This window comes from Schistocerca americana, chromosome 5, assembly GCF_021461395.2.
Source record: "Schistocerca americana isolate TAMUIC-IGC-003095 chromosome 5, iqSchAmer2.1, whole genome shotgun sequence".
NCBI lineage: Eukaryota > Metazoa > Arthropoda > Insecta > Orthoptera > Acrididae > Schistocerca > Schistocerca americana.
Genome location: NC_060123.1, coordinates 657,460,196 through 657,483,556, shown reverse-complemented (window position 1 = coordinate 657,483,556; position 23,361 = coordinate 657,460,196). Strand labels below are relative to the sequence as shown.

General features: G+C 45.4%; 1 protein-coding gene across 1 annotated transcript in view; it reads right to left on the bottom strand.

Annotated features, from left to right (window-relative positions):
• Positions 1 to 23,361, bottom strand: part of LOC124616617 (probable cytochrome P450 6a13) — a 181,061-nt gene that overhangs the window by 18,013 nt on the left and 139,687 nt on the right. The window contains exons 5-6 of the mRNA XM_047144940.1: positions 20,974 to 21,203; positions 12,087 to 12,320 (exon numbers count right to left, since the gene is read on the bottom strand). Coding sequence (XP_047000896.1) covers positions 12,087 to 12,320; positions 20,974 to 21,203 — 464 coding nt within the window. The remainder of the gene's footprint in view (positions 1 to 12,086; positions 12,321 to 20,973; positions 21,204 to 23,361) is intronic.

The following is a 23,361-nucleotide window of genomic DNA, read 5'->3' as shown; positions in this document are numbered from 1 at the left end:
CTTGTGTGAATTGTTAAAAAAAATGGTTCAAATGGCTCTGAGCACTATGGGACTCAACTGCTGAGGTCATTAGTCCCCTAGAACTTAGAACTAGTTAAACCTAACTAACCTAAGGACATCACAAACATCCATGCCCGAGGCAGGATTCGAACCTGCGACCGTAGCGGTCCTGCGGTTCCAGACTGCAGCGCCTTTAACCGCACGGCCACTTCGGCCGGCTGAATTGTTAAAAACTTTTAGTTTAAAGTAATCTGGTGTGTTGCAGATTTGCACCAGTGTAGTCTTTCAGAGGTTGTTATGAGCGGTCGTAACTGCGGCCGTATCAAAAGGGAGCGGCAACGTTCTCAGCCGAAAGCTCATATAGTCAAAAATTTGTTTCTTTCTGCCTCTGAATAAATTGTAAGTTGATATTTAGAGGGTGCTTTCTGATTATAAATCTGTTTCTTTTAAAAGAAGGCTTTAGGCACCATTAAAGTGAATAAATTACCATTTGTTGAAAAGGAATTTGCTTATGATTTCATCAGTTACTCCCTGGCAACTACTTCCATTCTTACATAATGTGATTAAATGTGTTAATGTTCTTGATGAATCGCTAGTAAATAAAATAAATTCTTAAGAATATAAATATAAAATATTCTTTGAAAATAAATCCACGGTTCACATTTATATACAACGTAAACAGTAACGATGTAGAGCCTTCGTCCCGCCTTAGCCCGCAGTGGTTCACGACCCCACAACAGGCCACAGGGCCACAGCAGTCCACCCACCCCACCGCCGCGCCACACCGAACCCAGGATTATTGTGTGGTTCGGTCCCCAGTGGACTGCCCCCTCCGGGAACGTCCCATACCAGACGAGTGCAACCCCAAATGTTTGAGTGATAGAGTAATTACGGTGTACGCATATATGAAGACAGTGTTTGTGCAGCAATAGCTGACATTGTGTAAATGAGGTGTGTAATAAGGGGAAACAGCCCGCATTCGCCGAAGCAGATGGAAAACCGCCTAAAAACCATCCACAGGCTGGCCGGCACACCGGACCTCGACACTAATCTGCTGAGCGGATTCGTGCTGGGGACCGTGTCGCCTTCCCGCTCGGAAAGCAGCGCGTAGACCGCGCGGCTAACCGGGCAGGCTCCTTGGGGTACTCCGGAAATTATCTTCACATGTTTCGATTTGTTCTGTGAATAGTGACGTGCTGAGTTATTTATCCAAGGAAGTCTCAACACATCGCTCTTAAGGGGAACAAAATCCCACATATCAAATTCAACTATAGTGTAGAAGACGGTTACATGATACTTTGCAATGAATATTTATAAAGTTTACTGGAGTCATCTTCCGAGTACCAAAAGATTGGGTCGTTTATGATGGCTCGCATATGGAAAAAAAATGCCTGCTTGATAAACAACACAGTTCAACGAGAGACATGATGGGTTTCTCGAAAAAAGCCTGAGTGGATTTTGCAGTCTCACTTAGTTCTTGAGCCACACCATTTTGTAGGCGTGTACCCGCAGGTCTTCCCAGATTTCGATTTGAAACTCTGTGAACTTTGATATGTTTCCTTCTGCAATATTTTTCAGGATATTTGATAGATGGTCCCACTGATAATTTGCAAGCGTTCGAATGCTCGTCTTCAGATCAGTTGATGACATTTCAGCACTGACCAAGTAGTTCTAAATTTCGTAATGAAAAGTAGGATCAAATTTTGAATCAGGGATGGAAACACATCGGCCATATCAAGAGGGCCTGAAGGGTCTAATGAAAGTTATTTATACCATGTCCGCAGATTGGTCTGAAACCACTACGCATGTGGAACCAGGAACCAACAATGCTGTGTGTATGTATGGTTTGAGAAAGAGTGATTGAACATAGTTGTGTATAAATTATTCTCCGTAAAAAAAAAATAGGTAGTTTAAGACACTCACGTAAATGGTCAGCATGTTGGCATATCTTTCACTGGAAAACTGACTCATCCCTCATCATGGCAAAGCTCACAATAATTATGATCCATGGAACATGCAAACAACTAATCCAAACTAGATATAAAGAAATATATGTCGCAATATGTTGTTTATGTTTTGAAATGAATTGTTGGGAAGACTAAAATAATGTTAATACTTCACATAAAAAAGGCAGGATGGGTTATTGTGGAATTACGCGATGACGATCCATTACTGGAGACACAACCGTTAAATGTCTAGCTTATGGGAGTGATAATTTAAAACTAACTATAGAAAAGGCAGACACGATTTTCCACTCAGGACGCAAGTAGCTAACAAATTCCTCGTAAGACCAAGTCCGAAACACTGCTGTTCACCCTGGATTCGTTACAGGGTAGGATGGCAGCGGAACTAGAAAATATCCAAGGAGAGCAGCTTGTTTTGTCATGGATTCGCTCAGTAAGCGCGAAAGAATGATCAAAGTCCGGTGCAGCTACTACAGTAGAGGCTTTGTGAACATCGGTGAGTCTGCTGTTGAACTGCCGAGGATGTGCGTTGCAAGAAGGTTCGGACAACATACGACTCCGCCGCACATAAATTCTAGCTCGTACGGACTGTTAAAATTATTCTTCCCACGCGATATTGACGAATGGAATGAGAAAAGGGAAGGGGTTCGGGGGCATGATAGTGGAACACGAAGTACTTTTCCCAATAGACCATAAGGTGCCTTACAGCATAGATACGTAGCTGACAGAAGTAGAGATAATATCTAGCCAACTATCACAGTCTTAGTGGTGGTTGTGTTATATTTAAAGTACATCCAGAGAATGATTGTAGCGATTCCAAAACAAGCCTCTAACAATAATCCGATTTATAAAGTGTTGTGACTGGACGAAACTACAATCGTCTGGCCACAGCTGTGGGTTCTTAAGATTGCTGTAGGAGAAGGCTCATAAAACTAGAGCACGTCAAATAAAAGTTCACTTCATTACCAAAATGAATAAAAGGTTTACTTCACTTTCATACAGTTCTTTGCCACAGAAGTGCTGGACAATTTACAGCTGTTATTGACTATGAAAGTATCACTTGATGCACAGATTAACGTTCTCTTGCAGTACAAAATACATTTACGGAAGTACATTTCATCTGAAACATTAACTACTGCCAGCGTCTTACACGATGGCGTCGACTGCTGTAGCCGAGGTCTCGAACTGGACAGAGCTCTTGCATACTCGGCACTACCGTGACGTCAGAATGAGAGCGTTGCTATGGTGAGAGGGAGGCGGGGTCTTCCGGAGTGCCTCCATTGGTTGCTGATTGCAGAGAGAACTCGCTAATGCCTGCACTATCTATCAGCGTTGCCTACTTTGGTGTGGTACCGCTGGTCCTGGACGATACCACATAAAGCTTGCCAACAGTGATTATTAGGAAGCCGAATACAGGATTTCGGTCGCATATTCAGCTTTCTTTGATTTATAACATCTTCTCGAACTTTCTGGAGAATTTTGCACTTCTTACATCGATGTAATTCTTACATCGATCAACTAAGGTGTTTTCGTGCGTTGCAAGTTGACGATGTGTATGTAGCGACTCTTGCCATGACGTAGTCCAGTGTTGATCATTAACTTTGAGTCCGCTGAGTTAGAGGTTAGCATGTTGAATATACCGAACGGCACCCTATAGCATCACGCTAGGTGCTACGCCCAAATGACGACGACGAATGAAATCTGGCAGTGTTCACTTTCTTCCAAGACTCTGGACTCTGTACGTAGAACTTGGACTGGGTAGTGCAGCTCCTGTGTCCAGTGTTGCCCTTGGACGGACCACCATCGCCGCACCTTCCTGTGCTGCTGCATCAAGAGGCGCCCATACAACAGTCGTACACAGAGGTGACAGTTTACACTAACCATGAAAGTGGTGGTCTTGTTGCACACAAGACAATTTCCTGTCTCAAGATACACGATGTGGCTGCACAGTCCCGCACGGTCGAGTAAGCAAGTATGTCATGCGCTGGGACTAATGGCTCGAATCCATTGAGGTTCTGCATGACATTGTGTGTGGCCTTCCGAAATAATGATACTATTTACATACGGCAGTCGTGGCATCCTGACCAACGTGGACGGTCTCGATGGGTGAGGATGTTGCCACTATGGAGTTCTAACATGTTGTGGTAGAATTTGCTCCTTCTTACGCGATGCACGACACGACTCCCTTCAAACAAATAACAGGCGTGTAACCTTTCCATATCCAGGGTAAGTCTAAATTCGCACACTCAAACTCCACAGCGCGATCCTCGCATACGAACAGTACAATAATGACTGTAACAAACTTTCGTGATGTGGATATTTTTGACAGAAAACGGACGTGGAAGATAACCTACTTGGCACGCTGTAATCACGTGTATGGAAAATATTTACAGTCAGCGCTCAGTAGCTGTTCTGTTCAGTTAGTTCAGTGTGTAGAGTTTTGGGTTGGAATACTTGAGTTCGTGAGTCCGATTCGGGGTCAAGATGTTATTTTTTGTATTCTAATTTTGATCTACCCAAAAACACTGTAATATACACTGTGTCTTGAGCAATACATATCCTACAACAACAGTTTTCTGACATTAAATGTAATAATTAACTGTTAGACACGCTAGAAATAAAGTCTAAGATGAAAAGACAACTCACCACGAAGAAATTATCCGGATGGGACTGAAATCGATAGCTGTGACGTACCAATGATTACAGTTTCAGAAAAAATCGATCATTTATTCAAGAGAAACAACACCACAGATTGAGCAATTCAGTAGCGCGTTGGCGCATCTCTGGCCCTTATGCAAGCCGTTATTCGGCATGGAGTTGATTGACACAGTTGTTGGCAGTCCTCCTGAGGGATATCGTGCCAAATTATGCCCAACTGCCGCGTTGGATCGTCAAGATCCCGAGACCGTTGGAGGGTCTTGCCCATAACGCCCCAAACGTTGTTTGGATTGACATCCGGTGACGTTGCGGGCGAAGGTGCGATTTGGCAAGCACACAGGCAAGTAGCAGAAACTCTAGCCTTATACAGGCGGACATTAGCTTGCTGAAATGTAAGCCCAAGACAGCTTGCCGTGAAGGGCAACAAAACGGGTCGAATTGTAGAATATCTTCGAGGGACCGCTGTGCTCTAAGGATCCTGCTATGAAAAGAAATGGTACTTCAGGCCATCACTCCTGGTTGTAAGGCGTATGGCGGGTGACAGTCAGGCTGGTATCCCATCTCTGTCCTGGGCGTCTCCAGACACGTCTTAGTTGGTCATCGGGGCTCAGTTCGAAACGGGACTCTTCACTGAAGATACTTCTAATCCAGTCAGTAGGATTCCAGGCCGAAAACTCTATAAGCAAAGTCGCCAAGGTCGCACCATCTCTCACCAATTAGAAACGTTTGGAGCATAACGGAGAAGGCTCTCCAACCAGCTCACCATTTTGACCACCTAACTTGTCAGTTGGATAGGATTTGGCATGATATCCCTCAGCAGGACATCCAATAACTCTATCAGTCATTGCCAAGCCGCATATCTGCTTGCACAATGGCTTTATTGACTTGTTCCATCTGTGAAGCTGTTTCTCTTCAATAAATCATCCAGTTCTTCTGAAACTGTAATCATTTTTTGTCTGTACATATACATCGCCTCTACCGATTCCGCACGTTTCTTCCCAAATGTGCAGGTGCCCCATCATGTTGGAACCACAAACTCTGCCGAACAGGAATCGGAAATTTTTAGACAGGCACACTGACACCTTCGCTCACTCAGCCAGTCCAGCTAGATGAAGACACCCAGGACACTGTCTCCTATATTGCAGCCCGTATGTTGATGTTAAAGCAGACCTGACATGCCGGATCTCGAGTGACGTGCGCATTGACTTTACACCAATGGTGGGAGTTACGCATATTGAAGATACTCTCACGTAATTCACTTCTCACATCGTCAGTGTGGCGGTGATCTGTAGAATTATGAACAGTGAATAAATTCTCAACTGCCAAGATCGCTAAAATCATTTATTGGTTAAAATGGCTCTGAGTACTGTGGGACTTAACATTTGAGGTCATCAGTCCCCTAGAACTTAGAACTACTTAAACCTAACTAACCTAAGGACATCACACAGATCCATGGCCGAGGCAGGATTCGAACCTGCGACCGTAGCAGTCGCGCGGTTCCGGACTCAAGCGCCTAGAACCGCTCGGACACTGCGGTCGGCAAAATCATTCATTCACGTAGATGACCGGCAACTCTCTGTTGCCATCTTCGGATCTAAGTTTACATCATGGATGAGATTATATTTACATCATGGACGTGATTATGTAATGGTAAAAACATACCCGAAGATGGCAACAGAGAATTGTCGAAACCGGTCATCTATATAAATAAATGATTTTAACGATCTTGGCAGCTGAGAACTTGGTCAGTGTTCGGAAGTTTATAAGACCATGTAACAGTTTTTATGAAGTAGTAGATGGATTGTTGTTGGTGTTGTAGCCATTGTATACGCCAGCAGTGACTGCTCTATAACGATTAAGGTGCCTGAAATTAGAAAATTAAAGAAAAAGTTACACCTACATACGGAACCGGCCAATGGCCTTGTCGCAGTGGTAACACTGGTTCTCGTCAGATCACCGAAATTAAGCGCTGTCGGGCCGGGCTAGCACCTGGATGGCTGAGCATCTGGTCCGCCAAACGCTGTTGGCAAGCGGGGTGCACTCAGCCTTCGTGATGCGAACTGAGAAGCCACTTGGTTGAGGAGTAGCGGCTCCGGTCTCGGAAACTGACATACGGCCGGGAGAGCGGTGTGCTGACCACATGCCCCTCCTTATCCGCATCCAGTGATGCCTGTGGGCTGAGTTCAGCTTTTTAGATTCGGAATCGAACTCTCGAGCTCGAGCGTACTAACGCAAAACTCTACAAATTGCATTAACCTCAGCAATAGCAACGCTTTTTCCATAACGCGCATAACCAAGGAAGTGGGGGGGGGGGGGGGTGGAAGACTTTATGTCCATACTAAAAAATGGAAAAATATACAAAAGTCATTAATTTTCGTTGTCTTATACTAACAACATACTTTTTAAGGCTGCACAGATGTGTAGTGGTGTCCTGAACAGGAAAATATCTTCTAGCACACACTATGTAACTTCAGCGCACTTTCAATAACGTGTACTACCAAGGGAGTCAGTTTGCGTTCATTCTAAAAAAGCAAAATTTCTTTAATTCTTATTCACTTTTATTCACAACATATTTTTAATGAAATACTGATGTGTGAGTAAGGTCCTGAACCTGAAAATACTGAATATGAAGTGCATTGGAGAAGTGACTTGTACAATTAAGACTTAAATTTTTGGCTTACGCTTGACTGAAAAACTTAAAATATTTGTGGAATCTGGTAGAAGAATTCATTAAAGATCGCAAACACGTTTTCAAAATTTTAGAGTACGAAATAACAGACTATAGTCTGATTTAGAGTAGTTGTCACTTGACAGGCAACGGGCTTCAGGGCTCCCGCCACCAATAAACCAATGGCGGCCGGCGCTGTCGGCTGCAACTGCGTTGCCACTTCGCTCTGCTGAGCTGACTAAGGCATTGTGCCAGCCAGTCCTTAGCGAGCCGTTGTAGACGTGCGGCTGAGAGATTTGAGTGACTTGTAGCTTCGCGTGTTTACGATGTCTGAGGAAAGCAGTCGCAAGAGAGGGAGGCCGAGGCTGCACACTCCTCGGAAACCTCCAAAAAGTGGCGGGCATGGCGTCGTTATACGCGTGAATACGTGTGTTCCTTAAGGGAGTGTTTTGAGAGAGAGAGGGGGATGCAGGAGGGCCTCTCGTTCCTTGGATAAGGTGGTGGAGCGAACTGCAGCGGCTCTGCAAGTTAGCGAACGATCAGTAATAAGAATCTGCAAGGAGAAATTCACGAAAGAAGGCTCAAGTGAGTCATCTAAATTGTAGACGCCTGGGAAAAAGAGGCGACTAGAGAAGAGGGTCACAAAACTTTACTCTTTTCAGGAAGATGCCATTCGTCGTCAAACATATGCATTTTATTCGAGGAAGGAGTATCCAACACTCAAAAAACTACATGCTACCCTCACAGCGGCTGACCTGTTTCACGGTAGTAAATCGTCATTGTTACGAGTCGTGAAAATGTTAGGATTCCGCTGTAAATCCATCTCTGGCAGAAAGTTACTAATGGAACGCCAAGATATTGCAACCTGGTGATGCCGCTTTCTTAGAAAATTAGTGGGGACAAATTTTGATGATACCGTTTGGCTTGATGAAACGTAGGTGAATGCAGGATACAGTTTAAAAAAAGGCTGGACAGACGGTACCATCAGCGGTAGTATGGCAGCTCCGATCGGCAGAAGAAAAAGGATAATTGTAGCACATGCCGTAAATTCAAAAGATTTCATTCCAAATTGTCTGCTGCTATTCAGTTCGAATAAGTCCTCCACTGACTACCACGAAGATATGAACCACAATACTTTTGTTAAATGGTTTGAAGACTGTCTGCTCCAGAACTTAACAAAAAACTCTATCATTGTTATGGATAACGCTCCTTATCACTCAGTAATACAAGATAAAGCACCCACAAAGGCAACGAGGAAAAACGACATTGTTAGCTGGTTACAGAAACATAAGGTACAGTTCGACAGTAATTTGACAAGGGCAGAATTATTAGAACTTGTGTCGCAACACAAGCCAAAGAACCTGATTTACATTATGGATGAAGTAGCAAAAAAATACGGGCATAAAGTGCTCAGATTGCCTCCTTACTATTGCCATTTCAACGCACTAGAGCTGATATGAGCTCAGGTTAAACGGCATATTGCTGCAGAAAATAAGAAATTCACATTAACCAAAGTGGAACGCCTTTTGAAAGAGGCAGTTGTAATTGTGACATCGGAAGACTGGCAGAAGGTAGTGTATCGCGTGCGGCTGGTCCCGGCGGAGGATCGAGTCCTCCCTAGGGCATGGGTGTGTGTGTTTGTCCTTAGGATAATTTAGGTTAAGTAGAGTGTACGCTTAGGGACTGATGACCTTAGCAGTTAAGTCCCATAAGATTTCACACACAGTTGCACAGTTGAACAGTATCAATTGAAAGGAGTGATACAGAACGCATAGAACAATGAAGGTATCTTACAACGAAGTATCGAAGACTTGATTATACACTCCTGGAAATTGAAATAAGAACACCGTGAATTCATTGTCCCAGGAAGGGGAAACTTTATTGACACATTCCTGGGGTCAGATACATCACATGATCACACTGACAGAACCACAGGCACATAGACACAGGCAACAGAGCATGCACAATGCCGGCACTAGTACAGTGTATATCCACCTTTCGCAGCAATGCAGGCTGCTATTCTTCCATGTAGACGATCGTAGAGATGCTGGATGTAGTCCTGTGGAACGGCTTGCCATGCCATTTCCACCTGGCGCCTCAGTTGGACCAGCGTTCGTGCTGGACGTGCAGACCGCGTGAGACGACGCTTCATCCAGTCCCAAACATGCTCAATGGGGGACAGATCCGGAGATCTTGCTGGCCAGGGTAGTTGACTTACACCTTCTAGAGCACGTTGGGTGGCACGGGATACATGCGGACGTGCATTGTCCTGTTGGAACAGCAAGTTCCCTTGCCGGTCTAGGAATGGTAAAACGATAGGTTCGATGACGGTTTGGATGTACCGTGCAGTATTCAGTGTCCCCTGGACGATCACCAGTGGTGTACGGCCAGTGTAGGAGATCGCTCCCCACACCATGATGCCGGGTGTTGGCCCTGTGTGCCTCGGTCGTATGCAGTCCTGATTGTGGCGCTCACCTGCACGGCGCCAAACACGCATACGACCATCATTGGCACCAAGGCAGAAGCGACTCTCATCGCTGAAGACGACACGTCTCCATTCGTCCCTCCATTCACGCCTGTCGCGACACCACTGGAGGCGGGCTGCACGATGTTGGGGCGTGAGCGGAAGACGGCCTAACGGTGTGCGGGACCGTAGCCCAGGTTCATGGAGACGGTTGCGAATGGTCCTCGCCGATACCCCAGGAGCAACAGTGTCCCTAATTTGCTGGGAAGTGGCGGTGCGGTCCCCTACGGCACTGTGTAGGATCCTACGGTCTTGGCGTGCATCCGTGCGTCGCTGCGGTCCGGTCCCAGGTCGACGGGCACGTGCACCTTCCGCCGACCACTGGCGACAACATCGATGTACTGTGGAGACCTCACGCCCCACGTGTTGAGCAATTCGGCGGTACGTCCACCCGGCCTCCCGCATGCCCACTATACGCCCTCGCTCAAAGTCCGTCAACTGCACATACGGTTCACGTCCACGCTGTCGCGGCATGCTACCAGTGTTAAAGACTGCGATGGTGCTCCGTATGCCACGGCAAACTGGCTGACACTGACGGCGGCGGTGCACAAATGCTGCACAGCTAGCGCCATTCGACGGCCAACACCGCGGTTCCTGGTTTGTCCGCTGTGCCGTGCGTGTGATCATTGCTTGTACAGCCCTCTCGCAGTGTCCGGAGCAAGTATGGTGGGTCTGACACACCGGTGTCAATGTGTTCTTTTTTCCATTTCCAGGAGTGTATCTGTCAATACGAGCAGCGACATGGATAGTTCCACTGACTCCGACTCTGAATTAAACGGTGTTTTCGCATTGTCTGATTAGTGTGTAGTGTACTTACTGCCATGAAATATTGTGTTTGCGAATTTATTTCGATTAATTCTTATTGTTGTTGTGAGACTAAGAAATACTGTTTGGCCAGCTCTCGTCTCTCCTTACGGTAAGTAATTCTATTTCATTTTGTATATACGCCAAGATGTTATTGAATGTGTGTAATAGTTTTCGAGATTTGCAATCTAAAGAAGAAAACTTTTCCGGACGCGAAAATTTCTCACACTTCAATAGTTAATGTAACAACGGCCCTAATTAAAATTAAGAAAAGATATTTGATATGCTTACAGATACCACTGAGACCGATACTGCAAGTAAATTTCAAAATATTTACATTATATTTATAGGGGATAGAGATTTTAAACGTCATACTTGTTTCGAGTTAAGTACTGATAGGGTTGCTTAAAAACGCTGTTTTCAGAAATTTATATACAGGAAACTTAATGCACTACGAAAACTTTTAAGGATTCTTTGCCGAGTGCATTATTTTGGTAATGAATGGAAAAATAATATTTTGCTGTGACACCAATAGTTTTTCAGTAATGACGTGATAAGTTAGAAGCTGTTTGCGAAATCGAGAATTTAAATGGTTTCAAACAAATTAACGTAACTTTTGTCCTAATTAAAATTAAGAATAGATATTTGACAGATTGAGAGACATTGTAGAGATATACATCATACGTGCGTTTGAAATTTACTTACTTTTTGTAGAAGATACAGGCTTTAAAACGATTTCCTATCGGCGGGGATAGCGATGCGCTGAGGCGGCTGCCTCCAGCCAGTGCTTGACGTGACAACGCCGCAACTTCGCAGCGCAAACGTCAAGTGGCAACTACTTTAAATCAGACTATAGAGTACAATCATTTCAAAAGGTGGGAACAAAGTACCTCCCTCTATTCTATTCTGTCGCTTGAGCATTGTCCCACAGTTACGCAGGGTCGGCCATCGTTAATCGGATTGGGCATGTTAATGTTTAAGGGGTGGCCAGATGCCCTTCCTGCCGCCACCCTGTACCCCCCCCCCTCCCCCCCCCCCCGGGACAGAATTAGTGTACCCCAGCTGTCTGCGTCTAGTTTAATCCACGGAATAGTGTTAATGTGTTCAGAAGTCTCCGAGCCGTGTAACTGAGGCGGAACATGGGGACCAGCCCGGTATTCATCTAGCGGGATGTGGAAAACCGCCTAAAAACCACATCCAGGCTGGCCGGCACATCGGCCCTCGTCGTTAATCCGCCAGGCGGATTCGATCCGGGGCCGGCGCGCTTACCCGAGTCCAGGAAGCAGCGCGTTAGCGCTCTCGGCTACCCTGGCGGGTACAAAGTACTCCCCTCCCCCCTCTCAATATAAAAGCATGTAGGACACTAATGATTTGGCTCTTTTTTTTTTGTTTTTTCAGTGTAACTTTTGACCGGGCAAGCTGAGAAGCACAACAGCCGCGGACTGTGGTAGAAGAGCCCGGCGCTCACCGTGCACGACGCAGTGGAGGTAGGGCAGGCCGGCGAGCGCGTCGAAGGGCAGACGGCGGCCCGCTCCCTGCAGGGCCCCGGCGGCCCTCAGCTCGGCCCTGAGGCGGCGCTGCACGCCCGGGTTGAGCGCCACCTCCAGCAGGCAGTAGGCCAGCGCCGACGCCGTCGCCTCCATGGCGCCCGAGAACATCAGCATCGCGTGCACGCTCGTCTCCACGCCGCTCATCAGGCCCTCTGTGTGGGGAAAAAAAACACCTGTCACGTCGCACCAAACAACCGATGTATTGCCGCGTGGTCGGTAGTTACCTAATGACAGAGGTATACAACACAAGGCCCGCTTATATAAATTTACTATAAATTAAATTTTTGATGCTGCTCTGTCATCGATCCATCCAAGGGCGTATAAAAGGTATCCAGGGCAGGGGGGGTGGGAGGAGGGGGGGACCGATCGCCCCCTCCGAGGGTTGAAACTAAATTAAAATCAAATGGTAATTGCTTTAATCTGTGCCGAAGTTGAGCAGGCGAATTTAGAGTATTGATCAGTGGATTTAATCATTTAATTCAGTATTCCCCAAGCCATCTTACTTTGTGTGCTCGAAACACTGTACTACACTACTGGCCATTAGAATTGCTACACCAAGAAGAAATGCAGATGATAAACGGGTATTCATTCATACTAGAAGTGACATGTGATTACATTTTCACTCAGTTTGGGTCCATAGATCCTGAGAAATCACTACCCAGAACAACCACCTCTGGCCGTAATAACGGCCTTGATACGCCTGGGCATTGAGTCAAAGAGAGCTTGGATGGCGTGTACAGGTACAGCTGCCCATGCAGCTTCAACACGATACCGCAGTTCATCAAGAGTAGTGACTGGCGTACTGTGATGAGCCAGTTGCTCGGCCACCATTGACCAGACATTTTCAATTGGTGGGAGATCTGGAGAATGTGCTGCCCAGGGCAGCAGTCGAACATTTTCTGTATCCAGAAAAGCCCGTGCAGGACCTGCAACATGCTGTCGTGCATTATCCTGCTGAAATGTAGGGTTTCGCAGGGATTGAATGAAGGGTAGAGCCAAGGGTCGTAACACATCTGAAATGTAACGTCCACTGTTCAAAGTGTCGTCGATGCGAACAAGAGGTGACCGAGACGTGTAACCAATGGCACCCCATACCATCACGCCGGGTAATACGCCAGTATGGCGATGAAGAATACACGCTTCCAATGTGCGTTCACCGCGATGTCGCCAAACACGGATGCGAAATCATAATGCTGTAATCATTACAACCATGCGGATAAGATGCCTGTCATCTCGACTGCTAGTGATACGAGGCCGGTGAGATCCAACACGGCGTTCCGTATTACCCTCCTGAACCCACCGATTCCATATTCTGCTAACAGTCATTGGATCTCGACCAACGTAAGCAGCAATGTCGCGATACGATAAACCACAATCGCGATAGGCTACAATCCGACCTTTATCAAAGTCGGAAACGTGATGGTACGCATTTCTCCTCCTTACACGAGGCGTCACAACAACGTTTCACCAGACAACGCCGGTCAACTGCTGCATGTGTATGAGAAAACGGTTGGAAACTTTCCTGATGTCAGCACGTTGTAGGTGTCGCCACCGGCGCCAACCTTGTGAGAATGCTTTGAAAAGCTAATCATTAGCATATCACAGAATCTTCTTCCTGTCGGTTAAATTTCGCGTCTATAGCACTTCATCTTCGTGGTGCAGCAGTTTTAATGGCCAGTAGTGTACCTACACCAGCGACTTGTGCTCCCCCTCCTATTCGAATTGTGGGCGCCAAATATTAGCAGAGCTTCCCGATCTGCCACAGCAGCAAGCTTTGCAAAAATATAATTAACAGCAAATTAAGAATTACAGTTTTAAAAGTATTTTATCTGTTTTTCAGTTTATTTTCCTTTAATTTGTTTATCATCAATTGTTAACAAAAGGCTTATGAGCTTGTTGCTGTTTGTTAGCAATTATACAGGGTGAGTCGCCAACTATTGCCACCAAGAATAACTCCGGAAGTATGATAGGAGCTGAAACGTTTGTGGGACAAAAGTTGCATGGAACAACGGGGGCCACAATAAAACGTTGGTTTTTTGCTGCTAGGTGGGATCGCTACAGAGACACGAAGGTCAACTTTTTTTTCCAAGGTCATGGAATGTGTCGGCACATGTTACTTCTCTTTATATTACTTGAGAGCGGTAGAACCATACTGATTCAAGTGACATTTGTTGAATACCTACACTACCTGGTGTTGTTGTTGTTGTGGTCTTCAGTCCCGACACTGGTTTGATGCAGCTCTCCATGCTGCTCTATCCTGTGCAAGCCTCTTCATCTCCCTGTACCTACTGGAGCCTACATTCTTCTGAATCTGCTTAGTGTAATCATCTCTTGGTCTCCCTCTACGATTTTTTCGCTCCACGCTGCCCTCCAGTACTAAATTGGTGATCCCTTTTGCCTCAGAACATGTCCTACCAACCGATCCCTTCTTCTAGTCAAGTTGTGCCACAAATTCCTCTTCTCCTCAATTCTATTCAATACCTCCTCATTATTTATGTGATCTACTCATCTAATCTTCAGCATTCTTCTGTAGCACCACATTTCGAAAGCTTCTATTCTCTTCTTGTCCAAACTATTTATCGTCCACGTTTCACTTCCATACATGGCTACACTCCATACAAATACTTTCAGAAACGGCTTCCTGACCCTTAAATCTATACTCGATGTTAACAAATTTCTCTTCTTCAGGAACGCTTTCCTTGCCATTGCCAGTCTACATTTTATATCCTCTCTACTAGGACCATCATCAGTTATTTTGCTCTCCAAAAAGCAAAACTCCTTAACTACTTTAAGTGTCTCATTTCCTAATCTAATTCCCTCAGCATCACCCGACTTAATTCGACTACATTACATTATCCTCATTTTGCCTTTGTTGATGTTCATCTTACATCCTCCTTTCAAGACACTGTCCATTCCGTTCAACTGCCCTTCCAAGTCCTTTGCTGTCTCTGACAGAATTACAATGTCGTCGGCGAACCTCAAAGTTTTTATTTCTTCTCCATGGATTTTAATACCTACTCCGAACTTTTCTTTCGTTTCTTTTACTGCTGGTCAATATACAGATTGAATAGCAACGGGGAGAGGCTACAACCCAGTCTCACTCCCTTCCCAACCACTGCTTCCCTTTCATGTCCCTCGACTCTCATAACTGCCATCTGCTTTCTGTACAAATTGTTAATAGCCTTTCGCTCCCTGTATTTTACCCCTGTCACCTTCAGAACTCGAAAGAGAATATTCCAGTCAACATTGTCAAAAGCTTTCTCTAAGTCTACAAATGCTAGAAACGTAGGTTTGCCTTTCCTTAATCTTTCTTCTAAGGTAAGTCGTAGGGTCAGTAATGCCTCACGTGTTCCAACATTTCTACGGAATCCAAACTGCTCTTCCCCGAGGTCGGCTTCTACCAGTTTTTCCATTCGTCTGTAAATAATTCGCGTCAGTATTTTGCAGCTGTGACTTATTAAACTGATAGTTCGGTAATTTTCAGATCTGTCAACACCTGCTTTCTTTGAGATTGGAATTATTATATTCTTCTTGAAGTCTGAGGGATTTTCACCTGTCTCATACATCTTGCTCACCAGATAGTAGAGTTTTGTCAGGACTGGCTCTCCCAAGGTTAACAGTAGTTCTAATGGAATGTTGTCTACTCCTGGCGCCTTGTTTCGACTTAGGTCTTTCAGTGCTCTGTCAAACTCTTCATGCAGTATCATATCTCCTATTTCATCTTCATCTACCTCCTCTTCCATTTCCGTAATAGTGTCCTCAAGAACATCGCCCCTCTATAGACCCTCTATATACTCCTTCCATCTTTCTGCTTTCCCTTCTTTGCTTAGAACTGGGTTTCCATCTGAGCTCTTGATATTCATGCAAGTAGTTCTCTTTTCTCCAAAGATCTCTTTAATTTTCCTGTAGGCAGTATCTATCTTACCCCTCATGAGATAAGCCTCTACATCTTTACATTTGTCCTCTAGCCATCCCTGCTTAGCCATTTTGCACTTTCTGTAGATGTCATTTTTGAGACGTTTGTATTCCTTTTGCCTGCTTCACTTATTGCATTTTTATATTTTCTCCTCTCATCAATTAAATTCAGTATCTCTTCTGTTACCCAAGGGTTTCTTTTTACCTACTTGATCCTCTGCTGCCTTCACTATTATATTCCTCAAAGCTACCCATTCTTCTTCTACTGTATTTTTTCCCCCATTCCTGTCAATTGTTCCCTTATGCTCTCCCTCAAACTCTGTTCAACCTCTGGTTCTTTCAGTTTATCCAGGTCCCATCCCCTTAAATGCCCACCTTTTTGCAGTTTCTTCAGTTTTAATCTACAGTTCATAACCAATAGATTGTGGCCATAGTCCACATCTGCCCCTGGAAATGTCTTACAATTTAAAATCTTTTTCCTAAATCTGTGTCTTACCGTTATATAATCTATCTGAAATCTTTTAGTATCTCCAGGGTTCTTCCATGTATACAACCTTCTTTAATGATTCTTGAAACAAGTGTTAGCTATGATTAAGTTATGCTCTGTGCAAAATTCTACCAGGCGCCTTTTTCTTTCATTTCTTAGCCTCAATCCATATTCACCTACTACGTTACCTTACTTCTTTTTCCTACTGTCGAATTCCAGTCACCCATGACTATTAAATTTTCATCTCCCTTCACTACCTGAATAATTTCTTTTATTTCATCATACATTTCATCAATTTCTTCATCATCTGCAGAGCTACTTGGCATATAAACTTGTACTACTGTAGTAGGCGTGGGCTTCGTGGCTATCTTGGCCACAATAATGCGTTCACTATGCTGTTTGTAGTAGCTTACCCGCACTCCTATTTTTTTATTCATTATTAAACCTACTCCTGCATTACCCCTATTTGATTTTGTATTTATAACCCTGTATTCACCTGACCAGAAGTCCTGTTCCTGCTGCCACCGAACTTCACTAATTCGCACTATATCTAACTTTAACCTATCCATTTCCCTTTTTAAATTATCTAACCTACCTGCCCGATTAAGGGATCTAACATTCCACACTCCGATCCGTAGAACGCCAGTTTTCTTTCTCCTGATAACGACGTCCTCTTGAGTAGTCCCCGCCCGGAGATCCGAATGGGGGACTATTTTACCTCCGGAATATTTTACCCAAGAGGACGCCATCATCATTTAATCATACAGTAAAGCTGCATGCCCTCGGGAAAAATTACGGCTGTAGTTTCCCCTTGCTTTCAGCCGTTCGCAGTACCAAAACAGCAAGGCCGTTTTGGTTAGTGTTACAGGGCCAGATCAGTCAAACATCCAGACTGTTGCCCCTGCAACTACTGAAAAGGTTGCTGCCCCTCTTCAGGAACCACACGTTTGTCTGGCCTCTCAACAGATACCCCTCAGTTGTGGTTGCACCTACGGTACGGCTATCTGTATCGTTGAGGCACGCAAGCCTCCCCACCATCGGCAAGGTCCATGGTTCAGAGGGGGAGACCTACACTATCTATGGTTCTGGATTTCTACCACTTCAAAAAAATTGACACAATGGTTTGTATTCTTGACAGAAAAAACTCAAGATGCGTTCTATACTGACGGGAACTGGTAGTTGCGAATAAAGCACATTCATTCAGCTATGTGCCTTTTGGAATCACCTCATCATTCTTGACTTTTTATTTTTTAGAATTTTTATGAAAATATGAATGGTTATGGAGTGCTGAGTGTTTTTTCTTGTTATCCGCAACATACAATCCACCAAAAGTGGAGCTTCAACTTCGACTGATACCACAAAATCCATTATGGCATCACCAACGTTCTGCTTGTGAAGAAGAGAACGGTCTCGCTTCTTATTGGTTAACGTTTCGTTGCACTTTCCCGAAATAACGGAGTACGTACTTCGTGTTTCATGCGCAGCAATGTCTCTTCAGTGTGAAATAACAGCAGCTGACGTCACAAAACAGCTCCGTACCCACATCAGCTTTTATGCCCCGTCTAAGGGCGGTTTACGATTAAGAAGCAGAGCGAGATGACGGCAGACTATACTGAGGTGAGAAAACTCATGGGATACCCCTAATTGCATGTCGGGCCTACTTTTTCCCAGCGTAGTCCAGCAATTCGACGTGACATGGACTCAAGTCGTTGGAATTCTCCTGCAGAAATACTGAGCCATACTGCCTCCATGGCTGTCCATATTCGCGGAAGTGCTGTCGGCGCAAGATTTTGTGGACGAACTAACCTCTCTATTACGTCTTATAAACGTCCGATGGGATTCAAGTCGGGCAGTCTGGTTGGCCAGATCATCCAGTCCAGTCGTCCAGAATGTTCTTCAAAGCAAACATACAGAACTGACTCGACATCGTTGTTTGTGAACATGAGGTCAACGAATGGCTCCAAATGGTCTCCAGACTGCCGAACATAACCGTTTCATCAACAATCGGTTCATCTGGACCACAGGAGCCAACCCACTCCATATAACACAGCCGCCACCATATGGAGCCATCACCAGATTGCACAATACCTTGTTGACAACTTGGAACCAACGAGCAAGTTGACGCAGTGGTTAGCACACTGGACTCGCATTGGAGAGGACGACGGTTCATAGCCGCATCCTGTCATCCTGATTTAGGTTTTCTGTGGTTTTGCTAAATAGCTTTGGCAAAGGCCAGATGGATCCTTTGAAGGGAATCATCCTAATCCGATGGGACCGATGACCTGTCTCTTTGGTCCCCCCCCCCCCCCCCAATCAACAAACCAACCAACAAACCAACCAACAACCTGGATCCATGGTTTTCTTGGATCTATGCCACACTTGAACCTTACCATCAGCTCTTATCAACTGAAAATCGGACTCATATGACCAGGCCTCGGTTTTCCAATCATACAGAGTTCCACAGATATGGTCACGAACCCACGGCAGGTGCTGCAGGCGATGTCGTGCTGTTGGAAAAGGCGCTAGCGTCGCTCATCTGCTGCAATAATCCCGAATTTCGCCGCACTTTCCAGATACGCTTGTCGTATGTCCCACACTGATTTCTGTGAATATTTCATGCATTATTGCTTGTCTGTTAGCACTGACAACTCTATGCTGCTCTCGGTCGTTAAGTGTAGGCCATCGGCCACTGTGTTGTCCATGGTGAGAGGTAATGCCTGAAATTTGGTATTCTTGGCACATTCTTCGCGCTGTGGACATCGGAATAATTAATTTCCTAACGATTTCCGAAATGGAATGTGCTGAGTGTCTAGCTTCAACTACCATTCCACGTTCAAAGTCTGTTATATGCTGTCGTGTGGCCATAATCACGTCGAAAACGTTTTCACAGGAATCACCCGAGAACAAATAGCTCCGCCAACGCACTGCTCTTTTATATCTCGTGCATGTGACAGACTTGAAGAAGAATATAATAATTCCAATGCCAAAGAACGCAGGTGTTGACAGATGTGAAAATTACCGAACAATCAGTTTAATAAGTCACAGCTGCAAAATACTAACACGAATTATTTACAGACGAATGGAAAAACTGGCAGAAGCCGACCTCGGGGAAGAGCAGTTTGGATTCCTTAGAAATGTTGGAACACGTGAGGCAATACTGACCTTACGACTTTTCTTAAAAGAAAGATTAAGGAAAGGCAAACCTACGTTTCTAGCATTTGTAGACTCAGAGAAAGCTTTTGACAATGTTGACTGGAATACTCTCTTTCATATTCTGAAGGTGACAGGAGTAAAATACAGGGAGCGAAAGGCTATTTACAATTAGTACAGAAAGCAGATGGCAGTTATAAGAGTCGAGGGACATGAAAGGGAAGCAGTGGTTGGGAAGGGAGTGAGACAGGGTTGTAGCCTCTCCCCGTTGCTATTCAATTTGTATATTGAGCAAGCAGTAAAGGAAAAGAAAGAAAAATTCGGAGTAGGTATTAAAATCCATGGAGAAGAAATACAAAACTTTGACGTTCGCCGACGACATTGTAATTCTGTCAGAGACAGCAAAGGACTTGGAAGAGCAGTTGAACGGAATGGACAGTGTCTTGAAAGGAGGATGTAAGATGAACATCAACAAAGGCAAAACGAGGATAATGGAATGTAGTCGAATTAAGTCGGGTGATACTGAGGGAATTAGATTAGGAAATGAGACACTTAAAGTAGTTAAGGAGTTTTGCTATTTGGGGAGCAAAATAACTGATGATGGTCGAAGTAGAGAAGATATAAAATGTAGACTGGCAATGGCAAGGAAAGCGTTTCTGAAGAAGAGAAATTTGTTAACATCGAGTACAGATTTAAGTGTCAGGATGTCGTTTCTGAAAGTATTTGTATGGAGTGTAGCCATGTATGAAAGTGAAACATGGACGATAAATAGTTTGGAGAAGAAGAGAATAGAAGCTTTCGAAATGTGGTGCTGCGGAAGAATGCTGAATATTAGATGGGTAGATCACATAAATAATGAGGAGGTGTTGAATAGAATTGGGGAGAAGAGGAGTTTGTGGCACAACTTGACTAGAAGAAGGGATCGGTTGGTAGGACATGTTCTGGGGCATCAAGGGATCACAAATTTAGTACTGGAGGGCAGCGTGGAGGGTAAAAATCGTAGAGGGAGACCAAGAGATGAATACACTAAGCAGATTCAGAAGGATGTAGGTTGCAGTAGGTACTGGGAGATGAAGAGGCTTGCACAGGGTAGAGTAGCATGGAGAGCTGCATCAAACCAGTGTCAGGACTGAAGACCACAACAACAACATGTGACACTGTCACCATCTGCATATGTGCGTATCTTTATCCCATGTCTTTCCTCACCTCACTACATTATGAAGAGACATTCAGCGGTTTGAGGATTGACTCACCATCCCGCAGCTTCTGGAGGTGCGTGGCGATGTCGCGCCGCGGCGCGCAGTCGCCCGCCTCGGCGTTGGCTTCGGCCACCCTCTGGACGATGTGCAGGAAGTCGGGGGGCGGCACCGGGCCCTGGGGCAGCAACCCCGCCACGCGGGGCGCCATGAAGGACAGCGCCGTGGGCAGGAAGTGCCACAGCGACGGCCGCAGCCGGCGACGCGACCACGCGCGCAGCTCCTCCCTGTCAACGCACGGTTACCACTCAGCGCCTCCCCACCTGCTCCATTACTACTTACAGTTCCAAGGCTACATGCTCCAATACTGACATATTTAGGGAACAGCTATAACAGTAACAAAATTCTTCTACTCCCAAGAAGTCCCGAAAGCAGACTGCGAGCAGAATTATGTGGCCTGTAATTGCGCAGTCGGCAGGACATGAGTGGGGAGGGGTAGTAGTGGGGGTTGTGGACAGGCGCTGTAGAGGAAATGCCGAGTGCTGCAGGGGAAGTGCCGTTCTAAACTGAAGCATACACTCACATTTTTTGTAGATAGTCGACCTAAGTTCCGTCTATGATACAGTAGATCACCGGACACTACTGCATAAAACCTACGAGACCCTGAAAGATAATCAAATCCATGCTCCAAAATAGACAGTTCTTCGTAATGCTTGAGGGGAAAGAGAGTCGATGGCGGAATCAGAAAAATGGGCTCGCCCAAGGGAGCGTGTTAGCGCCAATCCTATTCAACATATATACATATGACCTACCAACTCCAGACAAAACCAAAACTTTTGTATATGCAGACGACCTGGCAATAACAGTTCAAGGCAACAGGTTTGAAGCCATCGAGGAGAAACTAGAAACCGCCCTTTCTACAATGTCAATCTACTACAAAAAGTATTCTCTAAAACCCAATGCCTCCAAAACCCAAGTGAGTGCATTCCATCTGAACTCGAGGCAGGGAAAGTACAGGCTCAATGTTACCTGGGATGGGACATTACTAGAACACACAGATACTCCCACCTACCTTGGCGTCGTGCTGGACAAAACATTGATATACAAATGTCATTGAGAAAAAACACGCAAAAAAGTAGAAGCACGAAATTCCCTAATAAGAAAGCTGTCCGATAGCAAATGGTGTGCCAAACCTACCGTGGTCAGAACTTCAGCCCAAGCTTTGTGCTTCTCAACTGCCGAATAGGCCTGCCCGGTATGGTGCAGATCCACCCACGCAAAAAAGGTGGATATTAGCTTGAATGAAACATGCAGGATAGTGACAGGCTGCGTGAAACCTACCCCCATAGAAAATCTTCACAGGGCCACAGGTTTCACAAACCCTGACTCACGTAGGAAAGCCCATGAACATACCGAGAAGCTAAAACAAACCTTTGATGCCCGTCACTCAATATTTGGCCTAGTATGTGGCCCCAGCAGACTCAAATCCAGACGCCGTTTCCTATGTTGCGCCTTAGATGAACCCCCATCTACTATCCACTAAGAGAGGACCCACCAAGCGGCGTTTCTGGTAATTGGAAAACCTGGAGAATGCTTAACCGCATCAGAACTGGGGTGGCTCCAGTGAAATCTAATCTGATCAAATGGGGTTTGTTGGACGAAAATGACGACAAATGCGACTGTGGCACTCGACAGGACATGGAACATCTCCTACAATGCCCTGCCTGCCCCCACAGATGAACCCTCGACGGTCTATGGCTGGCTAAAGAAGAAGCGTTGGACGTTGCCCAATACTGGGCAAACAAATTGTAGTCTCCAGACACGAAAAAGTAAAGTGAAGTAAGTTTTTGTATATGTTAAGTGAACACCCTCCATGCCCACACTTGCATGGCGATTACTCAAAAAGACCCTCTGTCACCTTCCTCTGGTTAATATTTAAAAATATCGAAAAGGAATTCCGCTCGAAATCCAACAAAAGCAGCGATTTACGACGGACATTTCATAATGATACCCACTAATTTTTGTTTTCTTACACGTATATTTTTTTCTTCAATATCTCTTTAAAGCCCTTGACCCGCCAGGGTAGCCAATGCGCTGCTTCCTGGACTCGGGTAGGCGCGCCGGCCCCGGATCGAATCCGCCCGGCGGATTAACGACGAGGGCCGATGTGCCAGCCAGCCTGGATGTGGTTTTTAGGCGGTTTTCCGCATCCCGCTAGGTGAATACCGGGCTGGTCCTCACGTTCCGCTTCAGTTACACGAGTCGCAGACATTTTAAACGTGTCCGCACTATTTCGCGATTTCCACTCGACACAGACAGCTGGGGTACACTGATTCCGTCCTGGAGGGTACGGGGTGGCGGCAGGAAGGGCATCCGGCCATCCCTAACACTAACATTGCCAAATCCGTTGTAACCAAGTCGACCCTGAGATTGCTGCCGGACTAT